Here is a 27,573-nt window from a genome sequence, read left to right on the forward strand (position 1 = left end):
TGGTTCAGTAGTAATTTGAATTTACTGTTTATAAACTAATTTTTGTTCCTATCATTCTCAACCCAATTTTTTCATATCAAGGTAGAATGCCATGGTCTTGCATTTCTATCAAACTACTTCTTACAGGGTCCTAAAACTCCGTTAAACTTAAGTTGAAGGAAATTGTAGGAAAAAAAATATTAGGCTAAAGGAATTTTATATTTTTTAACATTTACACGTCTTTAAGAGGATCTGTCTCACAAATTCTTATTCTCTGAGTCTAGGGCAAATAAACAACACTAACCAACGTACTTTCAACGGACTAATCACAAGTTACCATTCCATGGAAAGCAAAACATCTTGGGTTTTCGTTTTCTATGTGTAAAAATTGCTTAGACTGCATTATCTTTAAAGGAGTATTTATATTGTAACCGCCAGTACTATTGCCTAACTCTTCAATTTTCTGTACAACAGAGAATCAGACACAATTCGAATTCTGTATTCCCCATTTAAAAGACTAGCTTGCCGGGTGTGGTGGCTCACGCCTGTAATCCCAGCACTTTGGGAGGCCGAGGCAGGCAGATCATGAGGTCAGGAGATTGAGACCATCCTGGCTAACACGGTGAAACCCTGTCTCTACTCCAAATACAAAAATTAGCTGAGTGTGGTAGCACGTGCCTGTAGACCCAGCTACCTAGGAGGCTGAAGCAGGAGAATCCCTTGAACCCGGGAGGTGGAGGTTGTAGTGAGCCGAGATTGCACCACTGTATTCCAAACTAAGCAACAGAATGAGACGCCATCTAAAAAAAAAAAAAAAAAGACTACCTTAGGCCGAGCATGGTGTCTCAACACCTGTAATCCCAGCACTTTGGGACGCCGAGGTGGGTGGATCACCTGAGGTCAGGAGTTCGAAACCAGCCTGGCCAACATGGCAAAACCCTATCTCTACTGAAAACACAAAAATTTGCTGGGCGTGGTGGCATACGCCTGTAATCCCAGCTACTTGGGAGGCTGAGGCAGGAGAATGGCTTGAACCCAGGAGGTTGCAGTGAGCTGAGATCGCGCCACTGCACTCCGGCCTAGACAGCAGGGCGAGACTCCATCTCAAATAAATAAATAAATAAATAAATAAATAAATAAATAAAAGACTAGCTTAAAATAAACATGTATAAAAATGTATAAAAATGAATTTAGCCTTGGTAATAAAATGAAGAGGAAGCCATATGCTGCCTGAAATATCCCTACAATTCAGCATTTGTGCAACCTTTAGCATTTTATTCATGTGTCTATGAATTGCATTATGACTTCTCTTTATTACACAACTCAGATGATTTATTCCAAAGAAGTATAGAAACCTAACTTTGGAATGAACACTCAGCTGAGTTTCTTTCAGTGGAGAGCAGAGAGAGGTATATTTGGTATGACCAGCGTTCAGAGCAACTGAATCGAACCTCCACGGTGAAGCGGGATACTCTTGCCAGCTAATGTGTGCGGCTTCATCAGAGGATGAGTGTGTCTTTAGTGTCAGCTGAAACAGGGAAGATCACTTTGTTAAAGTTATCAAGTATTCACGAAAAATGCTTTCCAGTGATGGTAAAAGGTATCTTTGTTGTCCTGAAAAGTCTCTAAGATGCTCTTTATATAAAGTAATAAACCTATGGACAAATAGATGAGTAGAGGCACCCTTTAAGAACAGTTCCAGGGTGGATGCAGTGGCTCACGCCTGTGATCCTAGCACTTTGGGAGGCCAAGGCGGGTGGATCACCAGAGGTCAGGAGTTCGAGACCAGTCTGGCCTCGTCAGGCTTGGCAAAACATGGTGAAATCTCGTCTCTACTAAAAATACAAAAAATTAGCTGGGCGTGGTGGCAGGCACCTGTAATCCCAGCTACTTGGGAGGCTGAGGCAGGAGAATTGCTTGAACACGGGAGATAGAGGTTACAGTGAGCCGAGATTGCGCCACTACACTCTAGACTGGGTGACAGAGTGAGACTCCATCTAAAAAAAAAAAAAGAACAGTTCTAATAGGTGCAAGATTGGAAAGCTTGAGAAATTATTACAAGTATTATTTAACATGATACAACTATTTTAAAGAAATAATTGTAATTATAATACTAATAAATGATAATACTAATAAATGTTAGGGTTGGCTGGAACTTGAATTGATTTTTAACTACTGACAAGGTCACATAATGTGATATGTTTTACAGACAATACGTATGCTTCATTGAATATGTATTTCTTCCCTTATCCACAATAAAAGCTATTTCATAGCATGTCACACCATTTGTTAGCTTATCTCCAGAAAAAACTGTGATGTCATACAAGAGTCCCTTTAAAACCTATTTGGATAATAACGAGTATTATAGTCATTCAAAACTTAATTAAAATGAAAAACTCAAATATATGAAGAGATTTTCTCAATGTCAGCGCAAGCTCCGCCTCCCAGGTTCATGCCATTTTCCTGCCTCAACCTCCCGAGTAGCTTGGACTACAGGTGCCCACCACCACGCCTGGCTAATTTTTTGTATTTTTAGTGGAGACGGGTTGTTACCTTGTTAGCCAAGATGATCTTCATCTCCTGACCTCGTGATTCTCCCACCTTGGCCTCCCAAAGTACTGGGCTGCCAGCTCACTTCTAAAGCATTTTATAGATTTGTTTAGGAATTGTGAATTTTCAGTATGAGAGATGTTTGAGTGTGTTTAAATCATATATAGCCAGAAATATACAATTGTCTAAAGTACATCACAGGCTGACAGTGTGGAAGACATGCCAAGTTGACATTGTGACAATGTGAAAGGCTGCTGTGAACTAATTCTGGTCATAGCACAAGAGCAGTGCATACAAGCACAACCATAGGAGACTGTATGGGTAAATGATACTTTTGCTGAGTTCACAGAAAATAGAGGAAACATCTAGGTGTTCTGGGTTATCTAATGGTTGAAAGCAGCAGCAGGGGGCTTTGTAACACCAGATCTTAACATATCTGGGCCTGAGATTCCTCACAACTGAATGAGGTTGAACTAAATGACTGGTTGCTTCTCACCTAGCTACACTGCCCTTCTCTCTTGTCCTCATGAGGCTATTGTAAAAATTTGATGAGATCAAGGACTTTGCATGGTAGTTGTCATCTACTTAGTGCTGAACAGGTAACAGGAATCACTACTATAATTATTAACCCTGTTTATAAAACCAAATTACTCTACCTTAGGTGTCAGTCAGGTCCCTACACTAGGGCTGTTTAGGAACAGGCTGGATGATCCTTTGCTGACAAGGATTTAGTAACTGGTTAGAACTAGGACTAGGATCCAGGGAGCAGGGGAGAAGAGTCTAGATACCTCTGTTAGTTCTATTTATGTGAAACCCTCTTCCTTCTTTCTGCTCCTACTGCCCTTCATTCCCCGCCACCAGTCTATCCCTGCCCCAACACGGATGGGGACACTCACCCGCATAGTGCATGCTCCTGCGGCGTCTCTTGCCTGCTTCCTCCCTCCTAATCTCCTCTCCTTGCCCTCTCCTCCTGCCTGTCAAGGTGAGGAATAACCATGGTAGTCTAGGTGGGAAAATATGGACAGGTTTGACATTTTAAAGGAAGAATTATATTAACATCAGACTTCAGTCATAAATTATGTGTCATTTATCCATGTTCATATAAATATTTGCCATGTGTATGTACACATAATACTAATATAATGGTTAAGATGCATAATTTTGCATTCAAGGACCCAAATCATATCGCAATCCTATTTTTATCTTACTTTTAAAAATTGAGTCACATGGCAAAATTCTGAGTTCTTAAATGAATTGTGGGCTAAAGGGTTCTTTTTAGAATTTTTTTAATTTTTATTTTTGTGGGTACACAGTAGGTACATATTCATGAAGTACATGAGATGTTTTGATTCAGGCATGCAATGCATAATAATCACATCAGAGTAAACGGGGTATCCATCCCCTCAAGCATTTATACTTTATTTACATTACAAACAACCCAATTATACTTTTTTAGTTATTTTTAAATGTACCATAAGTCATTGTTGACTGTAGTCACCCTGTTGTGCTATCAAATACTAGATATTATTCTTTCTACCTAACTAAATTTTTGTACCCATTAATTATCCCTACTTTCCCTCACCCTCCACTACCCCCAGCCTCTGGTCACCATCCTTCTTTCTATCTCCATGAATTCAATTGTTTTGATTTTTAGCTCCCACAAATAAGTGAGAAAATGGGAAATTTGTTTTTCTGTGCCTGGCTTATTTAACTTAACACTATGACCTCCAGTTCCCCATCCATGTTGCAAATGACAGGATCCCATTCTGTTTCTACAGCTGAATAGTACTCCATCAGGTATATGCACCACATTTTCTTGATGCATTTCTCTGTTGATGGACACTTGGGTTGCTTCCAAATTTTGGCTATTGTGAATGGTGCTGCAATGAACATGGGAGTGCAGATATTCCTTCGATATACTGATTTTCTTTCTTTTTGGTATATATCCAGCAGTGAGGTTGCTGGATCATTTGGTAGTTCTATTTTTCATTTTCTGAAAAAACCCCCCAAACTGTTCTCTATAGTGGTTGAAATAATTTACATTCCCACCAACAGTGAACATGGGTTCTCTTTTCTCCATATTGTTGTCAGCGTTTGTTATTGCTTGTCTTTCGGATAAAAGCCATTTTAACTAAGGTGGGATGATATCTCATTGTAGTTTTGATTTGCATTTTTCTGATGACTGATGATGTTGAGCACCTTTTTTTATGCCTGTTTGCCATTTATATGTCTTCTTTGGAGAAATGTCTACTCAGAATTTTTACCCATTTTTTAATCACATTATTTGATTTTTTTCCTATAGAGTTGTTTGAGCTCCTTATATATTCTTGTTATTAATCCATTGTCAGATGAGTAGTTTGCAAATATCTTCTCCCATTCTGTGGGTTATCTCTTTACTTTGTTGATTGTTTCCTTTGCTGTGTATAAGCTTTTTAACAAGTGACCCATTTGTTCATTTTTGCTTTGGCTGCCCATGCTTGTGCAGTATTACTCAAAAAATCTTTATCCAGGCCAATGTCCTAGAGGGTTTCCCCAAAGTTTCTGTAGAGTAGTTTCATAGTCTGAGGACTTGGATTTAAGTCTTTAACCCATTTTGATTTGATTTTTGTATATGGCAAGAGACAGGGGTCTAGTTTCGTTCTTCTGCCTTTGCATGCCCAGTTTTCCCAGCACCATTTATTGAAGAGCCCATCCTTTCCCCAATGTCTGTTCTCAGCACTTTGTTAAAACTGAGTTCACTGCAGGTGTATGGGTTTGTTTCTGGGTCCTCTGTCCTGTTCCTTTGGTCTATGTGTCTGGTTTTAGGCCAGTACAATGCTGTTTTGATTACTATAGCTCTGTAGTATAATTTGAAGTCAGGTAATGTGATTCTTCCAGTTTTGTTCTTTTTGTTTAGGATAGTTTTGGCTATTCTGGGTCTTTTGTGGTTCCATGTAAATTTTAGGATTTTTTTTCTAATTCTGTGAAGAATGTCTTTGGTATTTTGATAGGGATTGCATTGAACCTGTAGATTGCTTTGAGTAGTATGGATATTTTAACAATATTGATTCTTCCAATCCATGAACATGGAATATCTTTCCATTTTTATTCTTCCAATCTATGAACATGGAATATCTTTCCATTTTTTTTGTGTCCTCTTCAATTCTTTCATCAGTGTTTCACAGTTTTCATTGTAGAGATCATTCACTTCTTTGGTTAAGTTTATTTCTAGGTATTTTATTTTATTGCTATTGTAAATGGGATTACTTCCTTGATTTCTTTTTCAGATTGTTTACTGTTGGCATATAGAAATGCTACTGATTTTTGTATGTTGATTTTGTATTCTGCAACTTTACTTACTTTATCAGTTCTAATAGTTTTTTGGTGGAGTCTTTAGATTTTTCCAAATTTAAGATCATGTCAAATATAAGAATAATTTGACTACTTCTTTTCCAATTTGGATGCCCTTTATTTCTCTCTCTTGTCTGATTGCTCTGGCTAGCTAGGACTTCCTAAAGGGTTCTTGATAGAGTTTTTTCCTGGTTTGAGTTTTCTGATGAATTCCTGCAGATGGTTTTGCTACTCTGACTTTAGGCTTAGTATTGCCCTGCTGTGAGAACTGTAATACTTACTGAGGAATGAATGATCACTGGGCCCTGTCCCTCATTTTGGTTACACTGAAATTATTCTATACCATGTGAATCCTTGTATGTCCTACAAGAGTTGCTGTGTGAATAAAGGATTTCTTATGTTTATTTCACTTCCTTCTCCAGTAAAAATTATCTGATATTCCCCTATTCCATTTTAACCACACTAGGGGTGTATGGATATCCAATTCTGACACTAAGTACCCTTTTTTCTTCTCCTAATTCTAGCGCCCGAGTGAGGGCTATTAGTTCTGCCAGCTGAGCACTAGTTCCTGGAGTGAGGGGATTACTTTCAAGTATTCCATTATCACTGACCACTGCATACCCTGCTTTTCGAAGTCCTTTTTCTACAAAGGAACTTCCATCAGTATACAAGTTGAGGTCGGGAACAGTCAAGAGAACCTCTAGAAGGTCCCCTTGAGTGGTGTAGGTTTGAGCAATTACTTGTTGACAGTTATGTTCTATTTTTTATTCATTATCTGCAAGAAATGTGGCTGGATTGAGTTGCACAAGTGCGCAGTTGCAGCACTGGTTCTTCAAATAATAGAGCCTGATATCTAAGCAAATGGTTGTCTGACAGCCACAAGTCTCCTTTAGCAGTGAGTATGCCGTTCACATCATGAGATGTTCACACAGTAAGATCTCTTCCCTGTGTCATTTTAACTGCTTCAGATACTAAGACTGCTACTGCCGCCACTACCCATAAACAATGAGGTGAACCCTTTGCCACCACATCAATTTCCTTACTCAGATATGCCACGGGTTGCAAGCTAGTCCCTCGGACCTGTGTAAGGACTCCTAGAGCTATTCCTGCTTTTTCCGTGACATATAAAGAAAAGTCTTGCACCACTGGCAAGCTTAACACTGGGGCTTGCGTTAGGGCCTTCTTTAGGGCCTGGAAAGCCTCTTCTGCTTCAGGTGTCCCTCTTACTAAATGGGTACTGGCTTTCTGATTTTCCTTAATTAGTGTATATAATGGCCTGGCTATTTCGTCATACCTGGGAATCCATATTCGGCAGAAGCCTGTTATGCCAAGGAACCCTCTTAGTTGCTTTAGGGTTTGCGGATGAGGATCAGCCACTATAGGCTGAATATGTTTCTCACTGAGGGCCCTGGTGCCTTTGGATAATTTTAGTCCTAAGTATTTATCCTGCCGTGAGCAGAGCTAAGCCTTTGGTTTGGAAATCTTGTAGCCACAGGTGGCAAGGACATTTAAGAGTGCTTGGGTGGCTTGATGGCAGAAGGTTTCTGAACCAGCAGCTAAAAGTAAATCTCCACGTACCGAAGGACAAGAGTGTCCAGGTATGACAATTGGCACAAGTCTTGGGCTAATGCCTGGCCAAATAGATGGGGTCTATCCCTGAACCCTTAGGGTAAAACAGTGCAGGTGAGTTGAGACGTTGGGTTCAAAGGATCTTCAAAGGCAAACAAGAATTGAGAGTCAGGATGTACAGAGATGCAGAAAAAGGCATCCTTAAGGTCCAGGACTGGAAACCACTCTGCTTCCTCTGGTATTTGGGAAAGCAGAGTATAAGGGTTAGGTACAGCTGGGTATAGAGGGACAATGGCCTCATTGATAATCCTGAGATCTTGCACTAACCTCCACTGTCCGTTGTGTTTCTGTACTCCTAAAATTGGAGTATTGCAGGGGCTATTGCATGGTTTTACTAGGTCTTGGGCTTTTAGGTCCTTAATCTTTTGGAGTCCTTGTTGGGTCTTGGGTCTAAGGGGGTACTGCCTTTGGTAGGGAAAGAAGGAGGAATCCTTTAGTTTAACTTGAACAAGATGAGCATTCTTTGCTCGTCCATATTGTCCTTCTGTTGCCCAGACTTCAGGATTAATTTCTTCCTCAAGCAGGGGACAACAAATGGGTGTTCCTTCTTCTATGTTAAGGTGTATAATGGCCCCTGCTTTTGCTAGACTGTCTCTCCCTAACAAGGGAGTGGGGCTTTCAGGCATAATTGGAAAAGCATGTGAAAAGAGTAAAGTTCCCCAGTCACAGCTTAGTGGCTGGGAGAAGTATCTAGTGACTGGCTGTCCTAGGACCCCTCGGATAGTGACAGATCTGGAAGACAGTTGTCTAGGACAGAAGAGTAAGACTGAGAAGGCCACGCCAGTGTCCAGGAGACAGTTAACCTCCTGGCCCTCAATGATCAAGCATACCTGGGGCTCTGTGAGGGTGATGGTGTGAGCTGGCACTTGCCCTGGGCACCCTCAGTCCTGCTGCTGGATTGTCTGGTTAGTGGCTTCTGACTCAGAGGACCTTCGTCCCCTGGGGCAGTGGGCCTTCCAGTGATTCCCTTGACATAAGGGGCATGGATGAGGGGGCGGCTTATTCCTATTCAGACAATCTTTTTTAAAGTGTCCTTGTAGACCACACTGGAAGCAAGCTCTATTAGGCATTCCATTTTCCCAGCCTTTCCGTGTTCCAGAGCCTCCAAAATCTGCTTGCCTAAGGGCCGTGACTAAAGCGGTGGCCTTTTTCTTATCTCATTTGTCCCATTCCACCTGCTCCTCCTGATCTTTATTATAAAAAACCAAGGTTGCCAAGTTCAATAGGGTATCTAAGTTTTGCTCCGGGCCTAAGGCAGACTTTTGAAGTTTTTTTCTAATGTCTGCAGCTGACTGAGTGATAAACTTATGACCTTCAATAGAGTCAGGCGACAGAGAAGTATGCTTACTCAATGCCTCCCTTAGTCTCTCCAGAAAGGTGGTAGGATCTTCTTCCTTCCCCAGTGTTACAGTGGACATTATTGAATAATTTATAGGCTTCTTCCTAGTTTTCCTTAGTCCTTCTAGCACGCAAATTAGCAAATGTCTGCGGCGCCCATCTCCATGTTCTGATTCTGTGTCCCAGTGAGGGTCTACACTGGGAACTGCCTGCTGGCCTGTGGGGAATTGTTCTCTTTCCTCTGTTGTCATCCTATCATTGACCTGACTGAGATACCAGAGATCGCCAAACTCTCGGGCTGCAGTTATGGCGGCACTTCTCTCATTTGGGGTTAGTGTCCGATCTCGCAGTAACAGTATATTTCTCCAGGTCATATCAAAGGATTGTCCTAACCCTTGCAAAACACCAATATAGCCATCAGGGTTACCTGAGAATTTACCTAGGTCTATCTTCTACAAGAGTTTCCCTCAATTATTGAATATCCATTGTGTTTTTCTTTTTTTTTTTTGTCAATCACCTGGGAGGAACCATCTATTGTCCTGTCCTGGAGGGAGTTCCTCCTATGTCTGGTCGGACCTTCGTATGGTAATTAAGATTTAAATCCCCTGTTAGGAAACCTGCTGGGTTAAGGGAATTTTCAGTGATTAATGTTAAATTATCTTTTTCTAACAGAATAGCCCCATACTTTAAAATTTTTGAGTTAGTAAGCTACCTTTTTTGCTTTTTTTGACTTAGGATAGTTCTAAACTGGAGAGGTGTGCTCACAATGAGGTTTCCTCTAAAGGCTAATTTTCTACTTTCTTCTGTTAGCAAAGCAAATGCTACAGATGGAATGCATTTGGGCCATCCATGGGTTCCTGGGTTAAGGATTTTTTTTATAGGAGGGCTACTGGTTGTCAGTGGCCTCAGTGCTTTCGGGCTACACCCTTGTTTACACTGACAACAAAGGGGTATTGTAGTGTTACAGGGTCATGGAGAAAAGCTTCAATTATCAATTGTAGGTTTTAAATTTACCCTGGCTTTTAAAGAAATAGGGTACACTTTTTTCTTTACTACTTCTATCTTTCTCTTTCTCTTTTTCTTTCTCCTTTCTGTCTTTGTAGATGGATTTTGGAAACACAGTGGAAGGACATTCACTCGTTGCCCTCATTTGCCACTATAGGAATATGTGCCTCCCTTTTATTTACTCAATTTGCTTTCATCCTGATATATTATGTAGTTGTAGACTCAGTTCCAGTTGTTAAAGTACTGGGTTATCAGTTCTAAGGCCCTGGCAAGGGTGGTGGGAAATGGGTCCCACATAACTGCCCATGGCGACACCAGGGACAAAACTCCTTGGTTTCATAGCCTAGGGGCCTAAGGATGCAGCATAGAGCTTCCTTAGATCCCTTTGGAGATACAACCTGCTCTAATACTTAGGAGAGGAAGTGAAAGTCTGAAGCATTAGTATCTAGGAGGCAGGGATTGGAGGAAGTAGATTCAGAGGTACAGGGAATTTTGGGGCTACACTTTCAAGAAAGTCATGGTCAGGACCCAGGAGGTATGGGTCAGAAGGAAAGGTAGGGGCGCACACATGGGCGACTGTTGAGTAGAGACTTCCGGCTGCACCATGATCTCAACCAGCTAAGGCCAGGAGTTTGGGACGACAGCTTTCTGCCTCTAGTCGGCCCTTGGCTTCCCCAGGAAAACTGAAAGTGGAAGCTGGTTCCAGGCAGACCAATGCTCCCAACCCAGAAGGGTTGGGGGTTGTTAGACAGCCCTTTCCCAGACAGCCTCACACCTGAGTCTTAAGTCCGGCGGCCACACGAATCGTTTTTAACCGGCCGACAAGTGCCCAGTATTTTCCTCCAATTCTAGGGAAGGATAGGACAGAATAGTGAGTGAAAGTGGTCCAATATTGCTCACCACTTTGGAGGTCCCTTCATGGTCGCCAAAATGTTACTGGAGGGGTCCTTGTTCTTCGAGTTCCCAAGATGATGGCAAGCCTCTTGTTCTCTGACCTGGGGTTCTTGGCCTCACGGATTCCAAGGAATGGAATCTTGGGCCATGCGGTGAGTGTTAGAGCTCTATTAGAAGCTGTGAGTCACAGAAGAGAACCGTGGAACCCAGCAACTAGTGTTCAGCTCGATCAGGATGAACTTGGGCACTTAGCCATGCAGGAACAAGGGTGAGCCTTTAGCCTGATTGGGAGAGACAATGGGCACCTCACTGAATCAGGAGCGCAATGGACACCCTGCCAGATCCAGAGGGTTGGAAGCTAGCGGTGGGTCTGTGATGTCAGCAAACAGCAGTGATAAACGGTGAGTGAAAGTTCAGCTCGAGCCGTAACAAACACGGATCAGAAGAGTGTGCAGTTGCAATATTTAATAGAGTGAAAACAGAGCTCCCGTAAAATGGGAGGGGACCCAACCAATGTCTTGTTAGAGGCTATTCCTCCTCCAGGTTTTCTTGTGCACACTGGATCTGGACCTCTGCCGAATGCTTGATAAAGGTGATTACAGATCAAGGGCTTATCTACAGTACAGTTCACTCCTGTTGTTTAAAGGATCAGTTAGATGTGAAGGCATTGCCATATTGATGACAGACATAAAGTTTCTTCTCCATGTAAGTTCTCTGGTGTTTATAAAGTTTAGAGCTACTGCTGAAGTCTCTTATGCATTCATTACATTTATAATGTAGGTTCTCCCAGGTTGTCTATAATCAGAGAATTGACTAAAGGCTTTCCCACGTATCTGACATTCGCATGATTTTTCTCCCCTATAATTCCTTTTTTTGGTGTTTGTGTAAATCAAGTGAGAGCTCTTGATACAGGAGATAGAAAGAAATTATTTAGGCAGATAGTGAGGGCAAAAGAGTCCTCGACAGAATTTCCCTTCTAACAAAAAGCAGCCCAAGAAAGCATTTCTTTTCTAACAAAGAGAAGCCTGAAAGATTGACTGCAAGCATCGATAAGGAAGCTGGAAGCTTGAATGTGGGGAGGCCTACAGCTAAACCCATAGAAAAGGGCTACCTGGGGCCAAGCATGTCCACCACGAGGCTCCACTTTCCCTTTTTTTGTTACCATGTATACAGTAAGAAAGAAATAAGCAACATGGAGTAGCTACACACCTGCATAATCAAAGATTGGGGTGGGGGCTGCCAGAGATTCATGTCCTATGCAAATGGCACAACTGGTCCTAACCGGATTTTCGTGCCCTGTGTAGATCAGACACCATCTCCCCACTAGCTCATCTATAAAAACACCCTGCATTTCACCACAGATTGGCAACCCATTTTCCTGGGACCCCTCTCTGTAGCAGACAGCTATTCTCTTTCTTTCACCTATTACAGTTCTGCTCTAGACCTCACCCTTGTCTGTGTCCAGGTCCTTAATCTCCGTGGCCATGAGACCAAGAACCTCCCGGCAGTCAACGAGGCCACTTCACTCTGATCTAAAATCCTGGTCACAGTCATTTTATTTCTTTAGTGTAAATTCCCTCATGCTTACTAACCAGAAATTTGGCCACATTCTTCAACATAAATGAACATTCGTATCATTTCTCTCCAGTGTGAATTTGCTTGTGTTGGCTGAGGGATCAAGGATAACTGATGGCTCTTCCACCATCATTACATGTACAGGATTTCTCTGCAGTGTGAATTATGTGGTGTGAATAAAGCTGAATGCTTAGGTAGAATTCTTTCCCACATTTACTATATTTACAGAGTTTCTCCATCATGCAAGTTCTTTAGTGTGAATAAAGGTTACACTTTGAGATGTTTCCCAAATTTATTGCATTTATAAGACTTCTCTCCTATGCGAGTTCCATGGTGTGAATTTGGTGTTCTGACCAAAATGTTTCTCACAGTAATTCCACTTAGAAGGTTTATCTCCAGTGTGGATCTTCTTGTGTTGTCTAAGGCCAGAGTATGTACTAAAGGCTGTTCTACATAGAAGACATTCATATACTTTCTCTCCAGCATGAGTGGGCTCCTGTTGTCTAATGTGAGATCAATGATTAAAGATTTTCCTGCATAGATGACATTCATAAGGCTTAACTCCAACGCAAGTTGATTTATGTCAACGAAAGGACTAGCAGTCACTGAGAATCTTTTCACGGTGATTGCAGGCGTGGGGTTTTTCCATGTGGGTTATCACGTGCTGAGTAAATGTGGAGCTGGGATGGAGATTTCCCCACACTCACTGTATTCAAGAACTTCTCTCCAGTATGAGTTCTCTGTTGTTGGGAAGGCTGCTGAAGGACTGATTACCCTTACACTTTCATTAATTTATCTATAGATAGATTCTGGAGTGATCGTTTAGTGATAGTCTCCAGTCAAATTCCCTTCCATATCACTATACGCAAATCTATGTTAGTTACACACAGACTCTCTTGCATGCACAGAGATTTTCTCTTTTGTAGCATCTCAATGACATAACTATCTGATGTATTTTCAAGGCTTCATTATGTTTCAGAGATGAGGTATGAGCCATGTCTATGCAATTGTCCTGAATTCCTAAAGAATTCAGGTTATAATTTTGAGCTCAGGTTAATATCTTTCCTAAATTCAAATATCCAAAACCCTCTAAAGGGACACACTCCCAGCTCCAGTTAAAGCCATGTGACTGTGCTGTGTTCCTAACTCAGCCCATCCCCAGGTCTCTAATCTGGAAGAACAGGGTTCACCCCCATGAAGCTTATCATTGACAAGCAGGTAGAGGGACTCCTTCCTCCAGAGAAAGTGTATGGACACTATTTCTTGTTTTTAAAGGCCACCCTGTCTGCCTAAAATAATTGAAAAAATTAGATTGCTAGAGTGGCATTAGGAGGATGAACACAGGGAAAAGGATACAAGGCTCACGTGGGTAGGTTTCAAATACTGGCTCTCACATAGGGGAGACATGTGAAATGGAGGAATATGCCAGTGACTAGGAAGACATTTCGGGAAATTAAAAATTTTAAAGTATTTTCGAGAACGAAGAGAAAAAATAAAGATGTGACATTGGGGAGGTCATGAAAAGGAAAATCATCAAAGGCAAGGGACCAGGGCAAAGGTCACAATGTGAAGCTTTAATTCTAATGAAGACGTGAATAGACATGAAAGAAACTGGTATATATATGAGAAATAATAACATTATGTATGGAATTTTTCTCCCAATGGCTTCTCATAGTTTTCTAAAAACATTATTCACTCAAGGTCATCTGCATTCGCAATTATCAAAGTTCTGTCCCTCACCGTCCAGGCACCTCCTGTACTGAGCCTATCTGTCTGCAGCTCACCTGGATTTGGGCTCTGGGGAAATCCTTCCTTCCCTCCACAGCACTGCTCCTTGCTTCAGCTGGGAAATCATGAATGATTTGCAGAGCTGATGCTCTGTGGGGAAAGTTGCATGGATTTTGAATTCTGTGTGAGAACTGTGTGTGATCTTCAGATCTAGGGCAGGCTCCCAACAAGACAAGGCGAACATGGAAGGGCACCCGGGGAAGAGCACCTTGAACACCAAGGACATTGAGGGCCCTTCCCTGGAGTAGGAAGGAGAACCCCTGACACCAAGCCCCAGACAGTCTCAGAAGCAGTGAAGATTTAAATGTTTCCACCGTGGGTTGTGGAATTTATTCTCATAATTAATCCAATAAAATTAAGATCCATTGAAACAATCTAGGTTCTATTTGGAAAAGAAAAATGGCTATTATTTTTATTACTGTGGCCTCAAACCCTAGCTTAGTGCTTAAAACAGTATTGTCACTTAGTAAAAATTTAATCCATTTATTTATTCAAAAAAATAGTCATTGAGTTCCCGGCACTGTTCTCAATGTTGGAGATGGAGTAGTAATAAAGACAAAAAGCTGTGGTCAGGAAGACATGTTCTAGGGGTTGATAAACTAGATTTAAGTAAACAAACAATGTTGAGGCAGTTGTAAGTGCTGTGAAAGAAAACAGATGAGGATACAGACAAAGCAGCGTATGTGGAAGCCGCCTGGCCTGACGGACTCAGCACCTGATGAATCACCTGCCTCTATACCTGACCTTCAGCACCCGCCGTCACACATCCCTGTCACCTGTGGTCACCACACACCTAAGGCCCCTGCAGCCTCTGACATGGTTGATTGAGTGAGTCATTTCCCCAACACGGCATTGGATGGATGAGAAAAGGATAGCCCTTCACTTATGTTCCCTGAAAGGATATCCTCAATGGAGAATGAAAAAATTGGTGCACATGTTGGGAAGGACATGATGTCATGATCAGTTCCTGACCTGCCATGAGCATTCCAGGGTTCTGGAGAAACAGAACTTTCATGAATACTTCTCGGACATACCTACTAATAGAAGATCCGGGCCGAGAGGAGAAATGTGCTCATCTGCTGGCAAAAGGTAATCAACTCAGGAGAAAGAGCAAGTCCCCACGCACCCGTGTGTTCCTTGTCAGGAACTCAGCCACCACCTGTCTTCCTTCACATTCTCCCTCAGGATAGTCTGAAAACTAAGCAGACAAAGCTGAAGAAGGATGAAGAAGCCATGAGACCTTGGTCTTATTCACCCCGTTATGGATCTCCAAGCCTTCATCTGGGAGTGAGTGCCACCAGGTCCAACTCACATACGCCTGCAGGGTGATCTGGGTTACCTTTTTTCCCAGGTAAAAAGGAAGAAAGTTTTGGCTGGGGCAGCTCATAAGGAACATACGAAAATCCTCACTTTATAGAAAAATAAGAGGACAATTATAGTGTTTTATGCTTTGCTTAGACCTGGTATTCAGGGATATCATGTAATTCCCTCCCTGATGGCAAATCCTAGGAGGACCTGACTCATGCCACATGGTGATTCTTGTTTGCACAACCAAGAACAAAACTTTGTGACTTAACACTTCTTGGTTAGGTGCATTAGCATTCTTTCCCTAACACTCACCCAGCCCTGCAGAGCGACAACCTCCCTGCTGTGCCCGGCCCTCACTCTCCCTGTCCTGTCCTGCCCTACCCCCTTCCTCTCCACCCTGCCCTGTCCCCCACCCCCCACGCTGCCCCCTGCCCCCACCCTCCAATGCACTTGCCCTCAATCATCTTGACTCCTCTACATGTGGGTTCAGGCAGCACCAGAGACTCAATCCTAGCTCCATGCCCCAGGGCCTGAATATGCAGCCAAGCACCTTTAGAATCTGTTAAACAGTGGACATAACAGTTCAAAGCCTCATCCCCTGTTGGAGGGTTCAGTGGCTCACTATGTTAGTTTAGCAACAAAACCCCTTTCACCAAAAAGAAGCGGGAGTGAGCCCTTTCTAAAGCTACTGCTGTGTCTCACAGTCACCCTACGGCAGTGGAGCTCATAGAATACAGGAGGAAGGAGCTTAGTTTTGAGGGACATTTGACTCCTTTGGAAATCTGAGTGAAATGGTAGCTGGAGATCTGCCTTAGTAATTGGCATTGGCAGGAACATCTCAGCATTTCATAATTTATGTACTTGAAAGCATTTGTCAATAGTAGACTACTTTCTAGAACAATGTGAATAATTGGATGTATTGCATGGACGGATAGTGATAATGAGTCATGAACAGGGTGGGAAGACAACTCCTTGAGTGAGGTCCCCAAAAGAGAAAAGAATTCCCATAGCATCAGCTGAGACTCTGTGAATCACTTCCTTGCATTTGCTTATTTAATCCTCACAATATTTGTGTTACGTATGGGTAAGCTGTCCATATAACAAGTGATGTGAAGTAAGTTCTAAAAGCTTTATGAATGTGACCAAGTCACATGCTACAAAGTGACAGAGCTAGAATTTAAACCAAGCTCTGCCCATCTCTATCTCAAATTTCTCCATGTGTTTGTCTTGAGAGAGGTGGACACCACAGCCAGGTTCTACCGGGATACGTCTCCTGTCTGACCAGCCAGGAGAGGCTTTTCCTTGTTATCACAGCCTTGTCTTTTCAGTCTGTACGCACAGTCCCTACCTACCCCATGCCCAGGTTCTACTCCATACCCCAAACATCAGCTCCCACGTCTCCCGATTTTTACTGTAAACCAAAAAGTGCCTGAGACAGATCTTCATTGATTAGAGGTTTATTTTGCCCAGACTGAGGATGTACCCAGGAAAAAGAAATGCAAGTTACAACAGGATCTGTGACCTGTCCTTTTCCCAAATTGAAACGTCATGCCCATTAAACAACAGCTCTCTATTTCCCCCTCTCCCCACCCCCTGACAGCCACCATTCTACTTTCTGTTGCTCTGAATTTGACAACTCCAGGTACCTCATATAAGTAGACTCACACAATATTTGCCCTTTGGTGACTGGCTTATTTCACTTAGTATAATGTCTTCAAGGCTCATCCAATTGTACTATGTGCCGGAAGTTTAAGGCCAAATAATATTTCATTGTATGTTTATACTACATTTTGTTTATCCATTCAACTATTGAAGGATACTTGAGTAATGTTACTTTATTTTATTTAGAAATTCACCGAGGGATATCTCTTTTGAAATTCTTTTTTTTTTTCCCCAGAGCAAATTTCCCTCTAGCAAATTCAGCATTGGGGACTAGCTTCTTCTGGCTTGTGAAGGGAAAAAGGCCTTTGGCTTTTTGACCTGCTATTTTATCAGTGTTTCTTGTCTCCTTGAACTTGTATGTTAAACTAGGCTTATCTGACTTTAAAATGAACAAATTGACATCCACTTAAACTGCATCTTCTGTCCTTTCTCCCTCCCCACTGTATGTTTTATTCTGCTAAAATGCTTTAGTTTTGTCCTATTAACATATAAAAATTTTCCCATCTCAGCCTTGACACCTGCACATTACCTTATGATGGAAATCTGCTACCATCACAAGAGCTCTGCTTTTCCCTTATATTGTTAATTTAAAAGCAATTATAAGGCTGCATATGAAGTATGATAGTAAAGGAACTGACTTTTGCACATATGTCTAAATGAATGTTGTCCTTCAGAATGATCCCCTTCTTATAATGTCAGTGGAATTGTCTTCACATCTATTTTATGAGTTTTATTACTTTACAGTCTCAGGGTGCTTTCATGGTTGATTACCTCCTCTGCTTTTTGACTCAATTTGGGCACATTCCACCTTTCCTGATGCTGTCCTTGACTGTAGGACCAGACAGTGAAGTGGAGGTGGGGACATGAAGAAGAGGACTATTTCATGTCAGTTTTTCTCATGTACTGGCTGCTTGTTAGAATTTTAAGTTAGCATTGGTTAAGTTAGAATTGGTTGTGCACCAGAAACCCTAAATCTAACTGCTGTAACTCCATAGCCCCAGATGCATATACAGAAGCCGTTTCTATCTTTTCTCCTACCTTCTCATTGCATCACTACATCCTACCTTCACTGCTGACTACATATGTCATGTATAGTTGTGCAGGTTGTGCACTGACCGAAGGCACAATATCACAGAAATATATATATATACACACACACATATATAAAATATATGCACACACATATATACATGTGTATATATACAGATCTATATCATAACAATTTCCAGAAAGAAGTAAAGAAGGTGCATTGAGGAAAGGGAGACTTTTCCTGCTCCCTATCAAAATATCATGGCCTAGCAGCAGCTCTGCCTTTCAAGATCCCATGGTTGTATACCTTAAGACATTATAAGGTCTGAAAAGTATGACTTAGTAGTGGCTGATACCTAATTCACAATTAGCTGATTAATTCACTATTGCCTTATCATATAGTGGTTTGAGCAAAGCCCTAGGTCAGTTTTTAGGAACTCATGATTACGGGGCTCTCACCAGCTCATTGGTTATTTTAGTCTAGAATACAAGACCAGCTTTAGACTAGACAAGGAAGGAATTGCCTACATGATATAATATGGAGGCTTTTGTTCAAAACTATCTCCTCCATTAGCAGCTTTAGTACGTAAGATTCATGATGAAATTATTGAACTGGAGGGAACTTGCCGATATAACCATGAAAACCATGAGTCATAGGTTCCCCCCAGTGTCTGTCCCACCTATCTCAACCACACAGGCATTACCAATATCACAGCACTTTCCTGTTGTGTCTGGATGCCCTTCCTAATCCAGAGCTTCAGGCAACCCACATTTCTACTGGAGTGGGCATGCATATAAAACCTATTTGTCAACTTTGAATTCTAGTCCAGGAGAATCACTAAAATACAAACACCTGGGAGGAAAAAAAATACCTTCAGTCTTCACTAATACCTCAGGAGGACCTGTCACCCAGCATATGACATGAGAGTCTCATTTGATTACTCTTTCTCCCTGTTGATCTATATAATCAACCAGAATATCTGTCATTCAACTTCCAAAATAACTCTCAAAGTTATTTCTATGCCCTTTCCACCACGACTACTAGCTTTTCTCGCTCCTGACCACCTGAATTTTTGCAGCAGTCTTCTATGCACGAGCTTCTCCTGAGACCGCTCCCACTCCAGCCTATGCTGCTGGAAAACCCGCCTGGATGATGGGAGCTACTGCTTGAGACAGACAGTCACATCCCACTGTCTGTAGACAAAAGGCCAGACTCTTGTCCTGGTCAGGTTTAAGAAGATATTTTAAGGGTCTTTGGTACATCTTAGGGAGGGAACTGGATTTTCTTAGAAAACACTTCTGTTAACAGGTATAGATGAGGAAGGTAAGTCCTTCATGGGTATGGACAAAATGAGGGAAGACAAACTGCACAGCACAGGAATGAACAGGAGTTCCAGAGTTGGGGTGGGATGCAAGGTTGTAGGGAGAGCAGAGGAGAGGAAAGGGGTGTGTGTGTGTGTGTGTGTGTGTGTGTGTGTGTGTGTATGTGTGCGCGCACGTGCGTGTGTATGAAGGGAAAGGATAGAAATCTGCACAGATGCCATCCCAGTGGTAAAGTGGTCAAAGAAACAAGTGACACTGCTATACATGTGTACTGGAATCGAATAATTTAGTAAATGGATGGCAGATGGTGGGAGCCAGGTTTAGGTAGATGATCCTAAAATGATCCATGTGGCAATGTATTAGAGTTGGAGACCTCAGTAGGAACTCCTCTTTATAGATACAGAGTGTTACCTGTAGAAACATTTATTGCTATGTGTATATACAAAGGTTAGGGCACATACACACATTTCTTTGCTCTATGAGCTAAGAACACCTAGAAGCAACAACACTCCAGTAGCACTAGCACACCTAGTACCCAAATCTTGGTTTCCAATACTGTTCTCCAATGAAAGAAAACAGGGATTCTTGGAGAAATGGCTGATTCTAGGACTGGGGCAGGAAATATACAAGATGAGTCTGGAGTTTCTTGGGAGTGCCAGGAAGTAAGAAAATGCTAAGACAAAAACAAAAACCTAGACACTCCACAATGATGGGAGTATGTCAAGGGGGCACAGAAGCCAACAAAAAGAGCTCCCTATAACAGACACTGGCAGAATTTGAATGATAAAATTAGTAAAGTAGTACTGTATTATAACTCCAAGCATAAAATAAATATCCATGAGTCTATACAGATACAAATAAATGATTGAATAAATTAACAAAAGGAGAGAAGAGACAAACTCCTGTGCAGTAGAATTCCAAAGAATTTATGCAGATTCTCTACCCTCAAGGAAGGAAAGCATGATGCCCCACTCCCTGAGTGTGGGCTGCATAGAGTGACTTCCTTCCAAAGAGTATGGAAAGGGGTTAAAAAATAAAAGAGTAACTTTCCAGTGGAGAAACTTGATAAATACTACCTCCGTTGACCTTGACCTGATCAAGGTCCACATCAGCAGTCACAAATCATGTTGATAGTGTGAACCCTTGTGATAAAAATCCCAATACAGATGCAAGATATTAATAATAGGGGAAAAAAGGTATGGGGTATGTGGGAACTCTCTGCACCATCTTCTCAATTTTTCCATAATCTAAAGCTGTTCTAAAAAATAAAGTATATTTTTAAAAAAGACTCAAAAATTGAAATGTTAGATAAGCAATTTCAAGTTATTTATGATGCTGTGATATTAAACCCATCTGTCTGCTTAAACCAGTAAGATCTAGTGTGCTCATCCATCCTGGGATGATGGTATGGTGGCAAGTAAAGCAACAGGGCAACAAGGCTTGCATCTATCCTTCTCCTGAGACCCTAGGAAAGGGAGACATATGTTCCAGAAAGGGACTCCAATACAGGCAGGGTGGTCATTACCAACAGGAAAACTTCTGTGGCCATGGCACAGCTGTCATGGCGGGGAGGAGCAGCGTCATGGCAGGCACCTCAGGAGGAGGTCTGAGACCAAGCCGTCTTTCTCACCTTCATCAGAGGAGGATCAATTGAGATCTAGTCAGGAAAACTATTGTAAGTATTTCAAACAGAAGAAATTTAATACAGGGGTTTGATTCCAAAGATGTTGGCAGGGTTAAGAAGCACCAAAGGCAGAAGAGAGATTCTGAAGAAGGAAAAATGAAAGAAGCGATGCCCAGAGATCAGAAGCTGTCAGCTCCAGATCAGCTGAGAAGAGGGGCCTTGATGACAGGGGTCAACTTCTGAAAAGATGTAGCCTCCCTGGGGCTGCTGAGTCCAGAATCACCCTGCCCTCACTGCAGCAAGTGCCAGCAGCCACTAGCCATGGCCACGCTAGAAGAGCTGACACAGAAACATCTCTCCTCTGCCCATTGATCTTCCTCCAGGGCCCTCTCTTGGCAGGGCATAATGGGAAGCCTGGAAGATGCAGTGAGCACACACTAGGCCCAGCAGTGTTCAGAGCAGAGTGCAAAGATGAAGCTGGAGGCTGACACTGCTACTGAGTAGCCAGGAAAGAAAGTAACCCTTGATGAGGGTGTGATTGATGTCTTGTTTCTCCTAATCCTCATGGCCTTTCTTTGGAACATTACTTATACCTTCACTTCCTCTTCTTTTTTTTTCTTCTTTTCACGATGGAGTCTCACTCTATCAACGACGCTGGAGTGCAGTGGTGCGATCTCAGCTCACTGCAACCTCTGCCTCCTGGATTCAAGTGATTCTCCTACCTCAGTCTCCTGAGTAGCTGGGATTACAGGTGCCCTCCACCATGCCCAGCTAATTTTTGAATTTTCAGTAGAGATGGGGTTTCACCATGTTGGTCAGGCTGGTCTCAAACTCCTGACCTCAGATGATCCACCTGCCTCAGCCTCCCAAAGTGCTGCGATTACTGCGCCTGGCCAATATACCATCGCTTCCTGTTCTCTGCTCCTCCCACCAGAGATCCCCACTATTTCCTATGGAAACCTTTCCCTCCCCAGCATCTTTGCCTTTGCTATTTCCTGAGGGATGCCCCTGCCCAAGATGTATGAGTCCAAATCCTATATTACATCTTTTCAAATTCAGCCCACGTAGGTCCTGCTCTGCAAAGCTTTCTCTCTCTCACTGTTCTCATCTGCAAGCAGAAGTATGCTAGTTAAAAGAAGAAAAAAAAAAAAGAATCCCTGGTATGTAGCAACTGCATATTTCCAGGGTGCAAATAATCCCAGAAGAACAGTTGCTAACTGTCAGCTCTTGTGAGCCTGTCAGTTGGTCCTGGCATGGCAAACCACAGTCCATGACCTGGAAGCACACCTCCCTGTTGTGAAATTCCTTAGCCATTCATGCGACCCCCGACCCAGTGAGCTCTCACCACATTTTGCTATGTGTGACAGTCATTTCTTTGCAAGTCTGCACTCAACTCCAGAAAAGCATCCTCACATAGGGAAATTCATGGCTTAAAATTCCAGCCCTATACTCCCAGCTCTGTGACTGGTAACCCTGTTACTTGCCAAGCCAAGTAGCTGGTAACCCTGCCACTTACCAAGTGTTGGGACACTCATCAAATGTTCAGAGCCTCAGTTTCCTCATCTATTAATGACAGCAGCAATGTAAATCAGTAGAGCCATTAAGGAAGACAGTATAGAGGTTCCTGAAAAAATTAAACATGCAACTACCTTATAATCCAGCAATTCCACTTCTGGGTATGTACCCAAAAGAATCTATGGTGGGGTCTTAAAGAGATATTTGTACACCTGTGTTCACAGCAGCATTATTCACAATACCGAAAAGGTGGAAGCAAATTAGTTTTAGCTCTTCCACCATCTATACATTTATTAAAAACATCATACCACACATCATAAATATATACAATTTTTGTTGATTTAAAAATTAATTTTAAAAAGTTGTTTTTTCAAAGAGCAGCAACAATGGCAACCCTGCCCCACAGGGGTGTTACAAGAATTAAACGAGTGTATTAGTAGTTTTCACACTGCTATAAAGCACTGATGGAGCCTAGCTAACTAATAAACCAAAGAGGTTTAATGAACTCACAGTTCCGCATGGCTGCGGAGGCCTTAGGAAACTTACAATCGTGGCAGAAGGTGAAGAGGAAACAAGGACCTTCTTCACTTGGCAGAGGGGAGAGGAGAGAAATGCCGTGAAGGGGAAACTTCCAAACACTTTTAAAACCGGCAGGGTGTGGTGGCTCACGCCTGTAATCCCAGCACTTTGGGAGGCCAAGGTGGGTGGATCACCTGAGGTCAGGAGTTCAAGACCAGCCTGACCAACATGGTGAAACTCCATCTCTACTAAAAATACAAAAATTAGCTGGGCATGGTGGCGGGTGCCTGTAATCCCAGTTACTCGGGAGACTGAGGCAGGAGAATCACTTGAACCCAGGAGGCGGAGGTTGCAGTGAGCTGAGATTGTGATATTGCCCTCCAGCCTGGGCAACAGAGTGAGATTCCATCTCAAAAAAAAAAAAAAAAGCCATCAGCTCTCATGAGAACTCCCTATCACAAGAACAGCATAGGGAAAATCACCTCCATGATCCAATCACCTCTCACTAGGTCCTTCCCTTGACATGTGGGGATTACAATTTGAGATGAGATTTGGGTGGGGACATACAGCCAAACCATATCAATGAGATAACAATGCAAGTGCATTGCATAACAGTCCCTGGCACATTGTAGAGGTTTAATAAATGTTAATTTTCTCCACTCCTCAGGCTTTGTACACTCTAGAAGAGAAGCCATATTACAATTCATTTTTTAATTACCCTAAGTATCAAAAACACTACCTTGTAACTTGTAATTGTTCAAAACTATGCAATCGCTCAAAAATATTGTTGTTAACCTATCCACTGGAAATATGAGAGGGTTGACAGCGAGGGGAGGGGGCAGGGAGGGATGAGCCCAGAACCCACTGGGGAAGTGGGGATGGGTTGGGAAGAGACAAGGGAGGCAAGCAGCACAGGGAAATGGTGCTACTTACGCCCAAGATCCCCAGAGCTTACGGGGCCTCTCCAGCATCCCCCTCCCTCAGGCCTTCTTACCTCCACTGGGTGCACACTTACTATTGCTTACTCTTTAATTCTGGCTGCGGCTGAGCTGGACACCAGCGTCCTGGAACACCAACCGCCTTCTGGGTGGCAATAATGACAGCAGCAGCTATTTCAACTGCAGCTGCTAATGGTATTTCAATATACTTAATCCCACGGGGCAGAAGTTGGCACTAGCGTCCAGCAGCAGAAAAAAATGCTAACAGGGAATGCTGGGCTTAAGGAGTTTAGTACAGAAATGGCAAATACCCCATAATTTCTTACCTTTTTCATCTAATAGGATACCTATCAACTAAACCTTACCTAAAACCTAAAATGCTTGAAATCTGCCTAGAAGCTTCAGTCTGATTTTGCCCATAGGTCAAGTGCTAATGAACTGTTCTTTTCTTCCATTTCTGCTCCTCATCTTTAATCTAAAAACCACGGAGTCATGGAATGGGAAAGGCCTAGAGCTCCACTTGCTCTAATTACTTCTCTTTTCAAAAACCATAGATCTAAGGCAAACCCAAAAAGTCAGCCACGAGGAAATGCAGACTTACAGACAAAATCGATTTGTTCCAAACCGGTGTGCTCTGGGGGCCTGGCCCCTCTGGAAACCCAGGGCTCAGTCTCCCATGCCAGGTGTTTTGTCACTTGGCAGCCTCCTTGGACAGTCAGAGTCAGGGAGCTGGGCTTCTCGAAAGAAGTCCATTCCATCTATGGACAGCGTGCACAGCAGGGGCGATCAGCCTCAGCAAACCGCTCAGCCTGTTTCCTCCTAGTCAGGGATTCTCAATACGTTTAGGGGCGTGGTAGGATGGAGATTTTATCAGAATCATGGCATTTGCACTATATAGTTTGAAAGATGTAACATAAAGCTGCTGCTTTAGTACCAGCTGCCATATTTCTTTTTCTTGGAGGTTTCTAATAAATCTAAAGGAGAGTGTTCTATTGAGTTGAGCAAAATGGCCTGAGGTTCCAAGAACTAGAGCTGCTGCTGACTCCAGTTGCTCCGTATAGCTGAAGATGAGCTCTTGAAGCCTGCAGATCCCAAATCTGGGATCTCCCTTGATGTAGCATCACACACATCTGTGTGTACTTGTCTTTTTTTCCTCCATGGGACCAGCTCTCAGCAGATCCAAAAACAAGATTCTGATTGTGGATCTTCTGATACATCTCCTTGCTTGTAATCATTCAATAAATGCTTTCTAAACACAGGTACCTCCTATGCAATCAGTACAGCACTTATAAAACAGATCAACAAAAAGACTGAATGAAACACACATGACAACGTGTTCATGGTTTATCTCTAGGCAGAGACAGCGCAATTTCATCTTTTCTTCGTCTACCCTAAATTAATATACTTAGCACTGCTTTTTAAAATAACAATAAAAAACTATTTTTAAAAGAAAAGCACCCCAGTTGATATAGCCAAGGAAAAAAAAGGCGCAGCCAGTTTTTATTTCGGCAAGGTTTAGGAGATTTATCATTTTCGCTGCCGATATTCTAACTAAAAAAACCCGACTAAACAGCCCAGAGAACGAGGCAACTTTCTGAGGCAGGCATTCAACAACTTCAAAAGCTCGGCCAAGTTTAGCAAATAAGTTTCGTTTCACGGCAACACCGGGACGCCCACCGCGTGCCCCCAGCCGGGCGGGGCTCGGAAACTGGCCACCGCGGTCGTGCCCTTGGGTTGGGGACGCACCTCAGCGAAACAAACCTAGCAGCACTTCCCGGCTGGCGCCCGCGCGCTACAGCTCGGAGAAAACAGACCGGAACGCGCATGCGCCGCGCCGCGCCGCGCCGCGCCGCACCGCACCGCCCACCAGCCCTCCAGGCCACATTCTTCGAAAACCAGGACAAGAAAGGCGGCAACTGCGCCTGCGGGGAGAGAAGCCGGAGGAAGGGGGCGGAGCCGGAGGAAGGGGGTGGAGGCGCGCGTGCGCGCTGATCCCGCCGGCAGGAAGCCCGGCGCGCGGGGGCGGGGTCTCGCGGCGGCAGGGGGCGGGGCTCTCGGGGCCGCTGCCGCCGCCGCCGCCGCCGCCGCGCATTGTGCAGCAGGCGGGCCCCCGCGCGGCAGGGCCCTGGACCCGCGCGGCTCCCGGGGATGGTGAGCAAGGCGCTGCTGCGCCTCGTGTCTGCCGTCAACCGCAGGAGGATGAAGCTGCTGCTGGGCATCGCCTTGCTGGCCTACGTCGCCTGTGAGTGCGCGCCCGCGGCTAGGTGGGGAGCCCCATTCATTCCCCGGCTCCGCGGTGGGCCGGGCGGCGGTGGTGCGGAGCCCCGAGGCGGCCCTGCAGCCCCGCGTTGCTCCCCGCCCCGGGCGGGACCGGCGCTTTCTGCTCCCACCCCTTTCCACTCTTGCAGCAAAGCGGGCCAACTTGGGCGCACACCCCCGACAGCTTAGGCCCGGGCGCGGACCCCGGACGGAGGGGCCCTTAGCCGTCCTCGGGCGGCCCCCGGTCCCTGCCTCCTGTCCGGGGAACTCGGCGGCGGCGCTGTCGTCCACGTCGCGCTGGGAGCCGGCGAGAATCCCGGCCGGCGACTCCGGAGCGTGCCGCGTGGGGATACCCTTGGGGACACCCGCGGTCGCGCCGCGGTGTTGGTTAAGTCGGATAAAAATACTGTGGCCGTTGGCAGAGCCCCCGCTCCGACTGTTTGCTCCTCAGGAAAATTACTCAGCGTTTAACTCTTGGGGAGCCAAGTGTGGGCGGCCCCCCGGGCCGCTGCCGTGGCCAGGTGTCGGGGCGCACGGGCACCCCCATTCTAGGTTTTCCCCCGGGGCTCGGCGGCCGGGCCCAGCGGGCAGGCAGTTCGGTGGCCGGGCGGGGCGTGCCTGCAGCTTCGCCGTGCGCGGGTCTAGTTTCTGTCATCACTCACAGTGTGCTGCCTGGAGACGGGGCAGGAGGGGCACTTCGCAGGCAGGTGGTGGGCCCTCTGCTTATTAGGGAAGTCAGAAATCGTCCTTTTTAAGATCTATTCGTTGGGCATATGTTTTAATTGCTGTTGTTAATACGTCACCAAGTACCGAAATTGGACTGGAAATAGCTCCCAGTGTGAGCTGCGTTTGAATGCTAGCCACCGAGACACACTGAAATGAAATCACCTGCTAACCTGTTGAGTTATCAAGATCTAATTCCCGAGGTTAGTGGGGAATCACTTGTCTGAAGTGACTTCAGTTGAGCTCTAAGAAGGCAAGTATGAGTAAATCCAGCCTGTCTGCTAGAGCCCAGCTGTTCAGGAGGTGGAGCTGGAAAACCCCAGCAGGACTCCGGGTTGCTAGGGCAGGTTTCAGGCCTCGGATGGGTGTTAGATGTGAGTAGTTTTGCAAGGGAGGAAGAACTAGTCTGAAGTGTGTGTGGTCAATCTTGAGTAAGAAAGCTGAGACCCAAGAGGAAAGACCATTTAAAGTTGAATAACTATTTATTATGGCAATAATACTACCTTCATTTGTTGAGTGCTTAACTGTGTATGTGAGTCTTGATTCTTAGTGCCATTGTCTGAATCATTCAGCAACCCTGGGAAA

The 27,573-nt window shown here is 43.9% G+C and overlaps 1 protein-coding gene and 1 long non-coding RNA gene across 7 annotated transcripts in view; one reads left to right on the forward strand and one right to left on the reverse strand.

Moving 5' to 3' along the window:
* Nucleotides 1-1,143: 1,143 nt before the first annotated feature.
* On the reverse strand, nt 1,144-10,897 carry LOC103877198. Its single transcript, XR_636803.4, has 3 exons — nt 10,732-10,897; nt 3,426-3,532; nt 1,144-1,507 (listed from the first exon to the last, which is right to left on the reverse strand). It is a non-coding gene; the product is annotated as an uncharacterized LOC103877198 (long non-coding RNA).
* Nucleotides 10,898-25,944: 15,047 nt separating this feature from the next.
* The window catches only part of UXS1 (UDP-glucuronate decarboxylase 1), a 120,325-nt gene continuing 118,696 nt past the window's right edge, over nt 25,945-27,573 (forward strand). For 4 of the 6 annotated variants that reach the window (XR_004178353.1, XM_009184885.4, XM_021925153.2 and 1 more), the window contains exon 1: nt 25,945-26,248. Coding sequence is in view for 4 of the 6 variants with exons in the window: in XM_009184885.4 (XP_009183149.1) it covers nt 26,155-26,248 (94 nt within the window). In the remaining 2 variants the exon portion in view is untranslated. Of the gene's footprint in view, nt 26,271-27,573 lie in introns of all 6 variants that reach the window. The other 2 variants (XM_003909083.4, XM_031655395.1) reach the window with 2 other exon arrangements.

The sequence above is a fragment of the Papio anubis genome, chromosome 14, assembly GCF_008728515.1.
Source record: "Papio anubis isolate 15944 chromosome 14, Panubis1.0, whole genome shotgun sequence".
Classification (NCBI taxonomy): domain Eukaryota; kingdom Metazoa; phylum Chordata; class Mammalia; order Primates; family Cercopithecidae; genus Papio; species Papio anubis.